This window comes from Ranitomeya imitator, chromosome 3, assembly GCF_032444005.1.
Source record: "Ranitomeya imitator isolate aRanImi1 chromosome 3, aRanImi1.pri, whole genome shotgun sequence".
In the NCBI taxonomy this organism is placed as follows: Eukaryota; Metazoa; Chordata; class Amphibia; order Anura; family Dendrobatidae; genus Ranitomeya; species Ranitomeya imitator.
Window position 1 is genome coordinate 741,595,444 of NC_091284.1, and position 14,230 is coordinate 741,609,673.

At 42.9% G+C, this 14,230-nt stretch overlaps 1 protein-coding gene across 1 annotated transcript in view; it reads right to left on the minus strand.

Moving 5' to 3' along the window:
- The window catches only part of LOC138671752 (guanylate cyclase soluble subunit beta-2-like), a 69,582-nt gene that overhangs the window by 18,352 nt on the left and 37,000 nt on the right, over positions 1-14,230 (minus strand). The window contains exons 9-10 of the mRNA XM_069759904.1: positions 5,103-5,319; positions 76-396 (exon numbers count right to left, since the gene is read on the minus strand). Coding sequence (XP_069616005.1) covers positions 76-396; positions 5,103-5,319 — 538 coding nt within the window. The remainder of the gene's footprint in view (positions 1-75; positions 397-5,102; positions 5,320-14,230) is intronic.

Consider the following 14,230-nt stretch of genomic DNA (forward strand, 5'->3'; position numbering starts at 1 on the left):
TGTTAGGCTGGATTTCGCGATCTGCATATTTTGGCATTTGAGGGACAACAATATCGATTAGGAAGCATAAGGTACCTGCTTGGACTTTTTTGCCTTCCTTTAACTGATTGGCCACATGCTGAGGAAGCATAGCATACAGCAACGTCTCAGTTTTTTTCTTCTCGACCTCCAGATTTTTAGACAATATACGCAGCTCTTCCTTCTTGCGTTCCAGCTGGTTGGACAACTCCATTTCAGCCAGTCTTTGATGGTTCAGGAGAATGAGGTCTCTTGTCACATCGTGTTTGGCGATATCTGAAATGTGCATGTTCCTCTCCTCTAGTTCCTGCAGACTTCGCAGCTTTGGAGAACACATGTAGATCATACAATGTATGGAATCCATCCATATCATATGTCCTTTAAATAAATATTTAGTAGATATAGATGCATAATAAGTACACGGTAATCACAGGGGCAAAAAAATAAAGACAAAAGCAGCACCAGACAAAAAAATATATGGATAGTTAATGCCAGACCCAGAACCTAACCCAATGGTTTTATAGAAAATTCAAAAATTGAAAAAGAGGCAGCATGTAAAGAAAAAAAATTCTTCCTTGACAGGGGAATAAATGAAGTGTTTATTTTGAAGTGCTGCCTCTTTTTAAATTTTTGGATAATCTCAAGAGCAGTGATTGCTTTGAAAAAAATGTGGAGGTTCCAGGTTTTGGAGAGACTGCCAGGACGGTGGCAGCGGCGCGGGAAATTGAACGGCAGAGGTCTATGTGAATTTGTTGGAGCAGCCCCGCGACGAGTGGGTCCGAGTGCAGCAAGAAGATCAGGAACTAGCTCAGTTGAGGAGGTGGGTCGTGTCTGAACAAATGCCCATTCGTCACGAGAGGAGGTCCATGTCATCTGTAGTGCTGAAGATGTTGCGCCAGTGGGAGAGGCTCCAGTTGTGGGATGGTATTCTGTACCAGAAGGTATTCCTGCAAACAGAACTCGGGCCTGTATGGCAGACGGTTATTCCCTCATCCCTGATAGATCAGGTGGCTAAGGAAGCGCATGAGAAAGGAGCACGCTTTGGACCGGAAAAGACTTTCCAGTGGTTGCAGCGCCTATTTTATCATCCCCACCTGAGGAACATTGTGGAGAAAGTATGCCAGCAATGCAGGAGTTGTGAGCTGGTCAAACCACCAGAACAACGAGCTCCCACAGAGACGGTGAGGTCTTCTGGCCCCATGGACCTCCTGGCCATAGATTACTTGACAATTGGACCAGCGCACCAAGGCTATGAGCATTGTTTAGTGATGGTAGACCACTTTACTAAATTTGCCGTAGTGATGCCCACACGGGACCAGACTGCCGAGTCTGTTGCTCACGCAATCTGCAAGCACTTCATACAGGTGTACAGATGCCCTGTACTCCCTGTACTGGAGAGAGAGCAGCGTGTGCAGCAGAGAGAGCAGCGGGCACAGCAGGGAGAGCTGCGGATACAGCGGCCAGAACAGCACGCAGCCTTGCTCTGGGGAAGAGAGAGAGAGCTCCCGGTCAGAGGACTGATACAGGGAGATTGTCCAGAAAGACTGCATCTTGTGAGTATGTGAAAAGGGACTCTGCTGTGACTGGAGAGGTGCGCCCTGATGCCCATGCAGAGACAGTGACCCATGCAGAGATAGTGACCCGTGCAGAGACAGTGGCCCCTAGTACCCACGGTATTAGTGCAGAGCCCCTGATTCCTGTTGAGAGACCTAATAATAGACTGAGCATCGTTCTCCCAGGATAGGCTGCACTGTTGAAGCAAAAGACTCAGAGCACAAGGGACCCCGTTTGCCTAGCATCCCCTCTGCCCATCACAGTAACCCCTTAAACCCCAGGTTGGGGGTTCCTAGAGACTACATAGCCCACGGATAACAGAGGGACAACAAGTGCCGCTGTTTCTCGGTGCCTACGTTGGAGAAGACGACCCTACAAGCAAGTCCTCATCAGACTGATAAGTGTTTTCCCAAGAAATTCCGTTTACTACTGTTATACTGTTTGACTGTCTGGGAACTTATATTGCTTCCAATATATTTGCACAGTTATTTTATCAGGAGAATATTGCTCCTGTTAATAAACCCCCCTCAACAGTTGGTCTGTCTGTTCTGTGGTGACATACTCTACCCTGCACTCTATTACACTTCCACAGAATAAAAAAAAAATAAAACTCATGAAATAGGCCTGGACAGAAATGATGGTACCCCTGAAAATAATGTGACAAAAGGGACATGTTAAATCAAGGTGTGTCCACTAACTAGCATCACAGGTGTCTACAATCTAGGAATCAGTGAGTGGCCCTGTATATAGGGCTACAGACACTAACTGTGCAGTTTGGTGAGATGGTGTGTATCACACTAAATATGGACCAGAGGAAGTGAAGGATAGAGTTGTCTTAGGAGATTAGAAAGAAAATTATAGACAAATGTTAAAGGTAAAAGTTATAAGACCATCTCCAAGCAGCCTGATGTTCCTGTGACTACAGTTGCACATGTTATTAAGAAATTTAAGATCCATGGGACTGTAGCCAACCTCGTTGGACGTAGCCGTAGGAGGAAAATGGATGACAAATCAAAGAGATGGATAATACGAATGGTAACAACAGAGCCCAGAAGAACTTCTAAACAGATTAAAGGTGAACTGCAAGCTCAATGTTCAATGCTCAGAGTCAGATCGCACCATCTGTCGTTGTATGAGCCAAAGTGGACTTCATGGGAGACGACCAAGGAGGACACTATTGTTTAAAGAAAATCATAAAAAAGCCAGACTGGAATTTGCTAAACTACATGTTGACAAGCCACAAAGCTTCTGGGAGAATGTCCTATGGACAGATGAGACAAAAATGGAACTTTTTGGCAAGACACATCAGCTCTATGTTCACAGATGGAAAAATTAAGCATATCAAGAAAAGAACACTGTCCCTACTGTGAAACATGAATGAGGCTCTGTTATGTTCTGGGGCTGCTTTGCTGCATCTGGCACAGGGTGTCTAGAATCAGTGCAGGGCACAATGAAATCTCAAGATTATCCAGGGATTCTAGAGAGAAATGTGCTGCCCAGTGTCACAAAGCTTGGGCTCAGTCGCAGGTGATGGGTCTTGCAACAGGATAATGACCCAAAACACACAGCTAAAAACACCCAAGAATGGCTAAGAGGAAGACATTGGACTATTCTGAAGTGGCCTTCTATGAGCCCTGACCTAAATCCTATTGAGCATCTTTGAAAAGAGCTGAAACATGCCATCTGGAAATGGCAACCTTGAAACACGAGACAACTGGAGCAGTTTGCGCTTGAGGAATGGGCCAGAATACCCCTCGAGAGGTGCAGAAGTCTCATTGACAGTTACAGGAATTGTTTGATTGCAGTGGTTGCCTCAAAAGGTTGTGCAACAAAATATTAAGGGTACTACCATTTCTGTCCAGGCCTATTTCATGAGTTTTATTATCTTTTAAATTCTGTGGAATCATGGTTGAAAAGCAATGTCTGACTTTCATTTGTTCATTTTCATAGATTTTTTATTTATTTTTACTTTTGTCAGATGCAAGTTATTTCTGTGACCATTGTGGGGTTTTTTTGTCATTAAACGAGAGGTACCAACAATTTTAACCATGTTTGTATTTCTTCCCTCTTGTCTCCCATGCTGTCCCTGTGTCTCCTGTGTGTTGTCCCATTGTCCTATTTCTTCATTTTTGGTGCAGTGGTGAGATTTCGGTGAGGGGAGAAAGAAGGGTCACAGAGACTAAGTGAGGCATCTTTAAGACTAAGGGCAGGTGCAGATGACCGTATAAATCGGACGAATGCAACCTGTCGTTTTGACGGATAACTCTTGTCCCCCATATTATTCTATGGAACTGTGTACGTCTGACTTTTTACCCAGACCGAGTCGCTCTGAGGACAAAAATTGCAGCATCAACGATTTGCCTACAAATCGGATGCACTTAGCCATTCAAGTCTATAGATCCGTGAGAAACATTGGACTGCACTCGAATGACTCGATTTTCATGGACAGACCAAATCGAGAAGATGAAGAAACTTTTTTCATTCTCCTCATCCTAGAAAATTGGATTACGATATGATCAGACACTGATCGGAGTGTGACTTGCTTCATTTGGAACAATTTTCTGTGGAGAAAATGTTGGTCTGCACTTACGCAAAGGGAAGGTCAGTTGTGCAGCACCTCAAGTATTAGGAGTCGTATGATAACTCAGATTTCCTCTCAGCAAACCAATTCAGGTTGCCCCGATATTATATACCTCCCCAACGCATCATCTGATGTCTAGAAGAAGGAAGCACTGGCAAATTAAGGTGTGAATATAAAAGAAACTATGGGACTTTAGTGTCTTTCATCATGTATTGGACTGAGCCAATAATACATTAAACCCTCGGAGACGTAGACGTGCCTCTGGCTCATTGACATCTGCACCTCTCGCCCATGATTGGGGTATTTGCTGCAACTGGTTCAAATGTTAAAATAATTGGATTTAGTGAGTGGTTCTTGTCTGGTAAAGAGGAATCTGCATAAACACTTTTAGATAACCCTAAAGGAGTCATCCAGGCTTGAGATCAAAGTATACACTAATTCTATTTGGTTGCAGACTTCTGAATCCTGACAGTTCGCTCGCGCTCGCTGTCAGGATTTTCCAGGGTTGCACATGAGAGCTAGCAGTCACGTGACCATTAGTATGCGGTTTGCATGATTGCGATCGCATGCTGACACGACATGCTCATGCACTTAGAGAGGACGAGCATGTCTAGTCAGAATATGAGCGGCAGTATGCAAATTGTATACTTGTAGTCATGTGATAGCCCACTCGCACTGGCAATATCAATGACCGCGTGCAGTGCACTCGCCATACTGACTGACTGTAGCCTTTCATCTCAAGGCTAGACACTCTTTTCAGCCACTTAACATTATCTAAGTGTTAAAACAATAGAAAGAAGCAGAAAAAGCTCACTGTTCTGAATATCAATAATTGTAAATCACCCAGAACAGGCTTCATGTGCTTTCTGTATTCCTTGTCTGCACGACTGAATTCTGAATGAGAACAGCGATCTATAGAAATATATGGAGAAAGTTACGACAAGGTCACCTCGGAGCTTCAGCGTAGGCTGCTTCTTCCAGGACTCCGGCATCATTTCTCGCTTTGTCTTCAGCACAAATTGACTATTGGTGAACATCTTAATGTTTGAGATAGTGAAAGTAACTTGTGGGTGGACGATGGTGAAATATTCATCTAATCTGATGTCCATAGTTTGGACTCCTGGGACGTATTTCTGTATGTTTACTCCGGCCTGCTTTATTTTCAGCTGATCACAGTAGAAAATAGAAAAAAACATATAAATATGAATAATGATCTAGCCCAATACAATGAGAAAATAGAAAGACGTTGATTTTCCTCACTTCACTTTAATTTCAACAAACTTTGCATAAATTAATAGTGCAAGGAATATATGAAACTCTGAAATATATTGTATCAGAGAAATAATCTTTTTTCTCCACTTATGAGCCGCTTCTTACCATCCATCGCCTCCTAAGTTCACAATCCATTCTGATTACAGTCACCTTTACACTGACGAGCAAAAAGGTAACAATGTTTTGAACTTTTGACTTTCAGGCTCCATATCTCAGCATCTACTACTGCTTGGAACATGGTAGTCTCCATCATTTTATAGACAATCTTGGCTCTCTCATTCATAAATTTGACTTGCAACTATTTTGCATATGATTAGTTATGCAGATGTCACTGCATTGTTACTGTTTGTCTCCTAAAAATTGTTTATTTTGTTATTATTTTGTAAATCCACCTTTGGCTTTCAACACCTGAATCCTACTGGGCGGCTCTTGATCAGATTCAAACATGTCTCAATCGAAATCTGATCCCAGGTCTCCTCTACACATTCGCAAAGTTGGTGCATACTGGTCTACTCACTTGGGTATGTATACAGCTTTTTCTTCAACTCTACCCACAAATGTTCAATTGGGTTGAGGTCTGGGGACTGTGGGAGCCAATCCAGCCCCTCAACTTCATTGTCATTAAACCATTTCTTCGCCAATCTCGAAGTATGTTTTGGGTCGTTGTCCTGCTGGAACACTATGTCGTCCTTTTCATACCCATACTACTTGAGTGACCATAGATCCTGGTCAAATATCCAAGGCATTTGACTTTGAAACAACTCCATATTATCAGACTTCCTCCACTGAACTTAACAGTTCCTTCAATTTTCCAATCAAGTGCTGTATTCACAACTACTCTGCTCAGTCCTGCTGTACAGTGTCACCTATGCTGCTGCTGCTTCTGAACATGTGCTAGATACAGACTGGGGAACAGGAATCCCTTATGTCTGTGCATGCTGTGTATGATACATCATCACACTAGTCTCTTTATGGGCAGCACGGTGGCGCAGTAGTTAGCACTGCAGCTTTGCAGCGCTGGAGTCCTGGGTTCTAATCCCATCTGCAGAGAGTTTGTATGTTCTCTCCGTGTTTGCGTGGGTTTCCTCCGGGTACTCCGGTTTCCTCCCACATTCCAAAGACATACTGATAGATAATTTAGATTGTGAGCCCCAACAGGGACAGTGATGATAATGTGTGCAAACTGTAATGCGCTGTGGAATATGTTAGCGCTATATAAAAATAAAGATTATTATTATTTAAAGAGCATGCTGCGAGGAGAAATGCAGCATACAAGGGCAACTTATTATTTAAAGTCCCTTGACACTAAAGATTCACTTTACAGAAATATTTGCTGCCTATTTCCTTACTGAAAACACATATTTGCTCATGTACGTAGTCCCATAGTATAGTAGAATAGTATTTTGCTAGTTTTGTACGATAGATTGACCAAGGAGTAGAACTGTCTCTGTAAGCCCCAGACAATTAGATGTGGCAGCCTTGATAAAATGTAAGAAGAAAGCAATAGGGGAAAAAAAATAATATTTCATGCATGCCATGTATTTTGTGCTACCCCCTATAAAGGAGTGGTTCTGCAGGTGGGGACTACAGACCACATCTCAGTACCAATGCTTTCTGGCTGATGTATTGGTCACTTTTGAATGTTGGTTGTGCTTTCACACTCGTGGTAGCATGAGACGGACTCTACAACCCACACAAGTGGCTCAGGTAGTGCAGCTCATCCAGGATGGCACATCAATGCGAGATGTGGCAAGAAGGTCTCCTGTGTCTTTCAGCGTAGTGTCCAGAGGCTGGAGGCGCTACCAGGAGACAGGCCAGTACACCAGGAGATGTGGAGGGGGCCGTATGAGGGCAACAACCCAGCAGCAGGACCGCAAGCTCAGCCTTTGTGCAAGGAGGAACAGGAGGAGCAGTGCCAGGGGCCTGCAAAATGACCTCCAGCAGGCCACAAATGTGCATGTCAGCACAAACGGTTAGAAACCGACTCCATGAGGATGGTCTGAGTGCCTGACGTCCACAGATGGAGGTTGTGCTCACAGCCCAACACTGTACAGGATGCTTGACATTTGCCACAGAACACCAGGATTGACAAATTCGCCACTGGCGCCCTGTGCTCTTCACAGATGACAGCAGGTTCACACTGAGCACATGTGGCAGAGTCTGGAGATGCCGTGGAGAGCGATCTGCTGCCTGCAACATCCTTCAGCATGACCGGTTTGGCAGTGTATCAGTAATGGTGTGGGGTGGCATTTCTTTGGAGGGCTGTACTGCCCTCCATGTGCTCGCCAGAGGTAGCCTGACTGCCATTAGGTACCAAGATGAGATCCTCAGACCCCTTAGGAGACCATATGCTGGTGTGGTTGGCCCTGGGTTCCTCCTAATGCAGTACAATGCCAGACCTCATGTGGCTGGAGTATGTCAGCACTTCCTGCAAAAATACAGAGAACACTTAATAAATCCCCTGAGGGGCCATGAAGCGAGACACATATAACAGAACCTAAAAAGATAGCTTCGCACAAGGCAACGTACTAGAAAATATATATATATATATATATATATCTTTATTAAACACTATTCATATAAGAAAGCACAGAATTACCCTAGAAATGTAGGAAAAAGACGGTGGGGTACCGCCGAACAACACCCCCAAGTCCTACTTCAAGGTGCAGCCAGTTCCTGCAAGATGAAGGTATTGAAGCTATGGACTGGCCCGCCCGTTCCCCAGACCTGAATCCGATTGAACACATCTGAGACATCATGTCTCGCTCCATCCACCAACGTCACGTTGCACCACAGACTGTCCAGGAGTTGGCGGATGTTTTAGTCCAGATCTGGGAGGAGATCCCTTAGGAGACCATCTGCCGCCTCATCAGGAGCATGCCCAGGCATTGTAGGGAGGTCATACAGACACGTGGAGGCCACACACACACACTACTGAGCATCATTTCCTTGTTTTGAGGCATTTACACAGAAATTGGATCAGCCTGTAATTTGATTTTCCACTTTGATTTTGAGTATCGTTCCAAATCCAGGCCTCCATTGGTTAATACATTTGATTTCCATTGATGATTTTTTGTGTGATTTTGTTGTCAGCACATTCAACTTTGTACAGAACAGAGTATTAAATGAGAATATTTCATTCATTCAGATCTAGGATGTGTTATTTGAGTGTTCCCTTTATTTTTTTGAGCAGTGTACATTAAAAATGTGTGATCTTTATGAAACGGTGCTGATAAAATGCAATCCATTGTCTAAAGGGAAATATACACACATTGTTGGAAAATGGACTCCACATAACAAAACGTGGTGAGACACAGACTCCTGCATGTAGAAATGACCTAACACAACATAAGATGTCCCTAACGAGACACGGTCCATATAGCAGCATATTTAACACATATCTACAGTAATAAATTCCATGGCGGGCTTGTCAAGTGTGGTGGGCATCTAGACACTCTGCCGCTACCTTGCCCACACTAATATTTTCTCTGCCGTTTCTTGCCCCTTGGCAACTTTTTTCTGCATTATTCTTAGTTTTTGGTATTTTAATTATTTTTACACTGTGTGATATTTTCTGTCATCTCCACTTTTCCTATTCACCATTCCTTGATGCTTATGTATGCAGCGTATTGTGTTACATCTACAGTTGTGCTCAAAGGTTTACATAACCCGGCAGAATTTTGGCTTTCTTTGCCTTTTTTCAGAGAATAAGAATGATAGCACCAAAACTTTTTTTCCACTCATGGTTAGTGGTTGGGTGAAGCCATTTATTGTCAAACTACTGTGTTTTCTCTTTTCAAATAATAATGACAACCCAAAACATCCAAATTCCTTCAACTTTGACCAAGTTTCCTGTGCCTTTGTAGCTCACACATCCCCAAAACATCAGCGATCCACCTCCGTGCTTTACAGTAGGAATGGTGTTCCTTTCATCATAGGCCTTGTTGACCTCTTTCCAAATGTGACGTTTATGGTTATGGCCAAAAAGTTCAGGTTTGGTCTCATCACTCCAAATTACCTTGTTCCAGAAGTTTTGAGGCTTGTATCTGTGCTATTTTGCATATTGTAGGCGAGATACTTCGTGGCATTTGTGCAGTAATGGCTTTCTTCTGGCGACTCGACCATGCAGCCCATTTTTCTTCACGTGCCTCCTTATTGTGCATCTTGAAACAGCCACACCGCTAGTTTTCAGAGAGTCCAGTATTTCAGCTGATGTTACTTGTGTTTTTTTCTTTGCATCCAAACAATTTTCCTGGCAGTTGTGGGCAAAATTTTTGTTGGTCTACCTGAACATGTTTTTTTTTTTTGTTTTTTTTAGAGGCCCTGATTTTCCATTTGTTAATCACAGTTTGAACACTGCTGACTTGGCATTATCAATTCCTTGGATATCTTTTTGTATCCCTTTCCTGTTTATACAGTTCAACTACCTTTTCCCGTAGATCCATTGACAATTCTTTTACTTCCCAATGACTCACAATCCAGAAACATCAGTGGCTGGATGAAAGATGCAAGAGTCTGTCTGGATCCCCAAAACTCACTCAGCTTTTATGCACACACACTGATTACAAGCAAACCAGTCACAGATGAGGATGTTACCTTTAGTAGCCAGTCATACCCATTTGTGTCAACTTCTGTGCATCAGGCCCAAATCACCACAGTATGTGAACTTTTGATCAGGGTCATTTGGATGTTTTGGGTTGTCATTATGATTTAAAATCAGAAAACACAGTAGTTTGACAATAAATGGCTTCACAGATCCACTATCCATGAGTGGAGAAAAAGTTTTGTGTTATTATTCATGTTCTCTGAAAAAAGGCCAAGAAAGCCCAAATTCTGCCGGGGTATGTAAACCTTTGAGCACAACTGTACATGTCCACTAGGGTGTTTCATTTTGTATGGTAAAAATTAAAATGTCAAATTGTAGCAGACTTTACTTGCGCCCCGAGTCTCACTAATGTAAAAAGTATATATGCCAAATTTCAAGATGATCGAACAATATTTAGAGGTTGCACACTTTTATCAGTTTAATAAAATTATGCAAAAACAGATTTTCAATGTTAAGTATTTTTTATTAGAAATTCAAACAATTAAAAACTTAGAATAATAATGACAATAAACAGTAACATTGATAGGCAGTATCATACGTATTAAATGATTTACACTAATGTGCTGTGAAAGATGCAACTCCTTCTTTTGTTCACTTGGTGACGGCTTTTCTATGATACTCGACAACTCTTAACAAGAACTGTTTCTGTTGATCATCTCTGATTGAATTATTACATTTCTTTAACAGAGCAATGCCTTTTTCCGTGGTGTCATTCACCACCTTAAGAGCATTGACGGAGCTTCTTAGTGTATCACTGCAATATTCTTCTATGTCGTGGATCCCAAACAATTCAAAGAATATCATTGTTTTACTTGTAACAAAATCGCTGAGCTCTTTTCCTTCAAAAACTAGGTTTTTACCTTCCAACCATTTCAGTTCCTTTCTCTTTGCCGGTTTCATTCTTAAATTTTCAAACATCTTATCCTTCTCAGCCTGACTGATTCATTCATTCATCCAAAAATGCCAATCCTATGTTAGTTTCTGACAGATACCAAATGTGACTCTTAGGGTACCGTCACACAGTGCCATTTTGATCGCTACGACGGTACGATTCGTGACGTTCCAGCGATATCGTTACGATATCGCTGTGTCTGACACGCAGCAGCGATCAGGGATCCTGCTGAGAATCGTACGTCGTAGCAGATCGTTTGGAACATTCTTCGTCGCTGAATCTCCCGCTGTCATCGCTAGATCAGTGTGTGTGACACCGATCTAGCGATGCATTCGCTTGTAACCAGGGTAAACATCGGGTTACTAAGCGCAGGACCGCGCTTAGTAACCCGATGTTTACCCTGGTTACCAGCGTAAATGTAAAAAAAAAAAAACACTACATACTTACATTCCGGTGTCCGTCAGGTCCCTTGCCGTCTGCTTCCCGCACTCACTGACTGCCGGCTGTAAAGTGAAAGCATAGCACAGCGGTGATGTCACCGCTGTGCTGTGCTTTCACTTTACGGCCGGCAGTCAGTGAGTGCTGGAAGCAGACGGCAAGGGACAGACACCGGAATGTAAGTATTTACTGTTTGTTTTTTTTTACGCTGGTAACCAGGGTAAACATCGGGTTACTAAGCGCGGTCCTGCGCTTAGTAACCCGATGTTTACTGTTATGAAAGGTAATTCAGTACCACAATGGACATAGAGATCAGCGCACATACAGTGACCTGGCAATAACCCAAAAAACAAGAACGAGCTCTGAGACGTGGGAACTCTGTTGACCGCAATCCCTAATCCTCTCCAACCACACTAAAGGCAGCCGTGGATTGCGCCTCTAACGTTCCCTATGCAACTCGGCACGGCCTGAGAAACTAACTAGCCTGAAGATAGAAAATAAGCCTACCTTGCCTCAGAGAAATACCCCAAAGGAAAAGGCAGCCCCCACATATAATGACTGTGAGTTAAGATGAAAAGACAAACGTAGAGATGAAATAGATTTAGCAAAGTGAGGCCCAACTTTCTGAACAGAGCGAGGATAGAAAAGGTAACTTTGCGGTCAACACAAAACCCTACAAAAACCACGCAAAGGGGGCAAAAAGACCCTCCGTACCGAACTAACGGCACGGAGGTACACCCTCTGCGTCCCAGAGCTTCCAGCAAGCAGTAAAAAACAAATTGACAAGCTGGACAGAAAAAAACAGCAAACAAATAGCAAAGAGGAACTTAGCTATGCAGAGCAGCAGGCCACAGGAACTATCCAGTAGGAAACAAGTCCAATACTAGAACATTGACTGGAGGCCAGGATCAAAGCACTAGGTGGAGTTAAATAGAGCAGCACCTAACGACTTCACCACATCACCTGAGGAAGGAAACTCAGAAGCCGCAGTACCACTTTCCTCCACCAACGGAAGCTCACAGAGAGAACCAGCCGAAGTACCACTTGTGACCACAGGAGGGAGCTCTGCCACAGAATTCACAACAGTTTACCCTGGTTACCTGGGGACCTCAGCATCGTTGGTCGCTGGAGAGCTGTCTGTGTGACAGCTCTCCAGCGACCACACTACGACTTACAAACGATCACGGCCAGGTCGTATTGCTGGTCGTGATCGTTGGTAAATCGTATAGTGTGACGGTACCCTTAGCCACTGTGAGGGCACTTTCTCTGACATCTTTATCTGGATAATATTGCAAAAGCTGTAGCATCTCCAAATCATTCTTTGGAGCCCAACGATTTACAACTGCCTCGTGCCAGAAGTGGACACATATTAGACAGACAAAATGCGCTACTTTTCTTATTCCTTTCAATTCAGTATTAGAAATGTGCAATTGTTTAGTGAATAGCACAATTTTGAGTACATATATGGCCTTTGCCATCCACCTTGCTTCCGTCAGAGCCCCTGGAACCCTAAATTCGAAAGTTTTCATCCCAACCTCCAAGATATAGAAATCATGGTTGTAATAGCTCTTTGTAATCTTCTCTTGGATGACTGCCATCTTTCAAGACATTGTTGAGGTAAGCCACCATTTTCACACGTTGTTCTTCCAGAAAACCTTGAATGGGATTTTCTTCATCTAACATCGTGGAATAGGACTTCTTATCAACTGAATTCGACTGATTTTGGAACTTTCGGAAAATCTGGATGTCAGGACCACTTGATGGTATGTTACAACAGTTACCAAACACTCCATTCAAGATTAATTCATGGGTGTGGTGGCGGCAAGCCTACCACAACAATGGTCGCCCAAATTCAGTTTCAATTCTGATACATGCTCCATGGATCATTCCTGTATTAGATGCAGTTGTATTGAATGATATACCAATGATACGGTCACGTAGCGCGGATCGGTCCACCTCCTGAATAAAAACTTCAGCCATCAGCTCACCAGTACCTTTCTGGGCAACAGGTACGCCAAGCAAATGCTCAAAATCTTTTCCAGTTTCAAGAACAGCAACTCTATCTTCTAGAGTTTTGACACTCCCTCAGGCAACCGAGGGAAACAATTTACTATCTCAATGTAAGACTAAATGAGGAGGATTTTCAAACAGTGACTTTACCATGTTCTCAGCCATTTGTCTTCTGTTAATCGCCGAGCTCGGAAAACGGTAGATGGAGATATGGAAATGCATGAAACATCGTGACCAAGGCTTTTTGCAGCTGCAATAAATGAAGTACTTTCTTGTCGAATGGAGAGTTGTTCTCAATCCCATGTAGCCGTGAGTGTGTGATCAAGAGGTTTTAATCTACGACCTGCACAAGATTTTTTCACTGCTGGTGCAGAAAATTTGTCCTCATCGTGAATTGATGATGATGGAGATGAGACTGAGTGTTCCACTATAACTGTTTAGTTCATTTTGGCGATTTCTTTATAATGTTTCATCTTGTATGCCTCCTTTTTTCTGTATTTATTTTCTTCTTTTCAATTTGTGAGGCCAAAATCTTATCTACACCACTCATTGATGAACTCATACGATCCTCTCTTTGTGACATAAGGAATGCTTTATCGTCTTCTAGTACGCTATTCATGGACATCACATTTTGCCTGGCAATATCAAATAGCTCAACATGATCAACTTTCCAAATCTGCCGCTTCATATTTGCTTTGTTAATGTTTCTTGATTTCTCTTTACCCAGATGTTGATATTCCTTGTGTAACTTCTGTATACGAGTTTGGATATTCTCCTCTATCATGACAGGGATACTTGCTTTCTTCCACACTTCCTGTAGTTTAGTACTTGTGGATTTAGCAGCACACTAGAGTGTTTC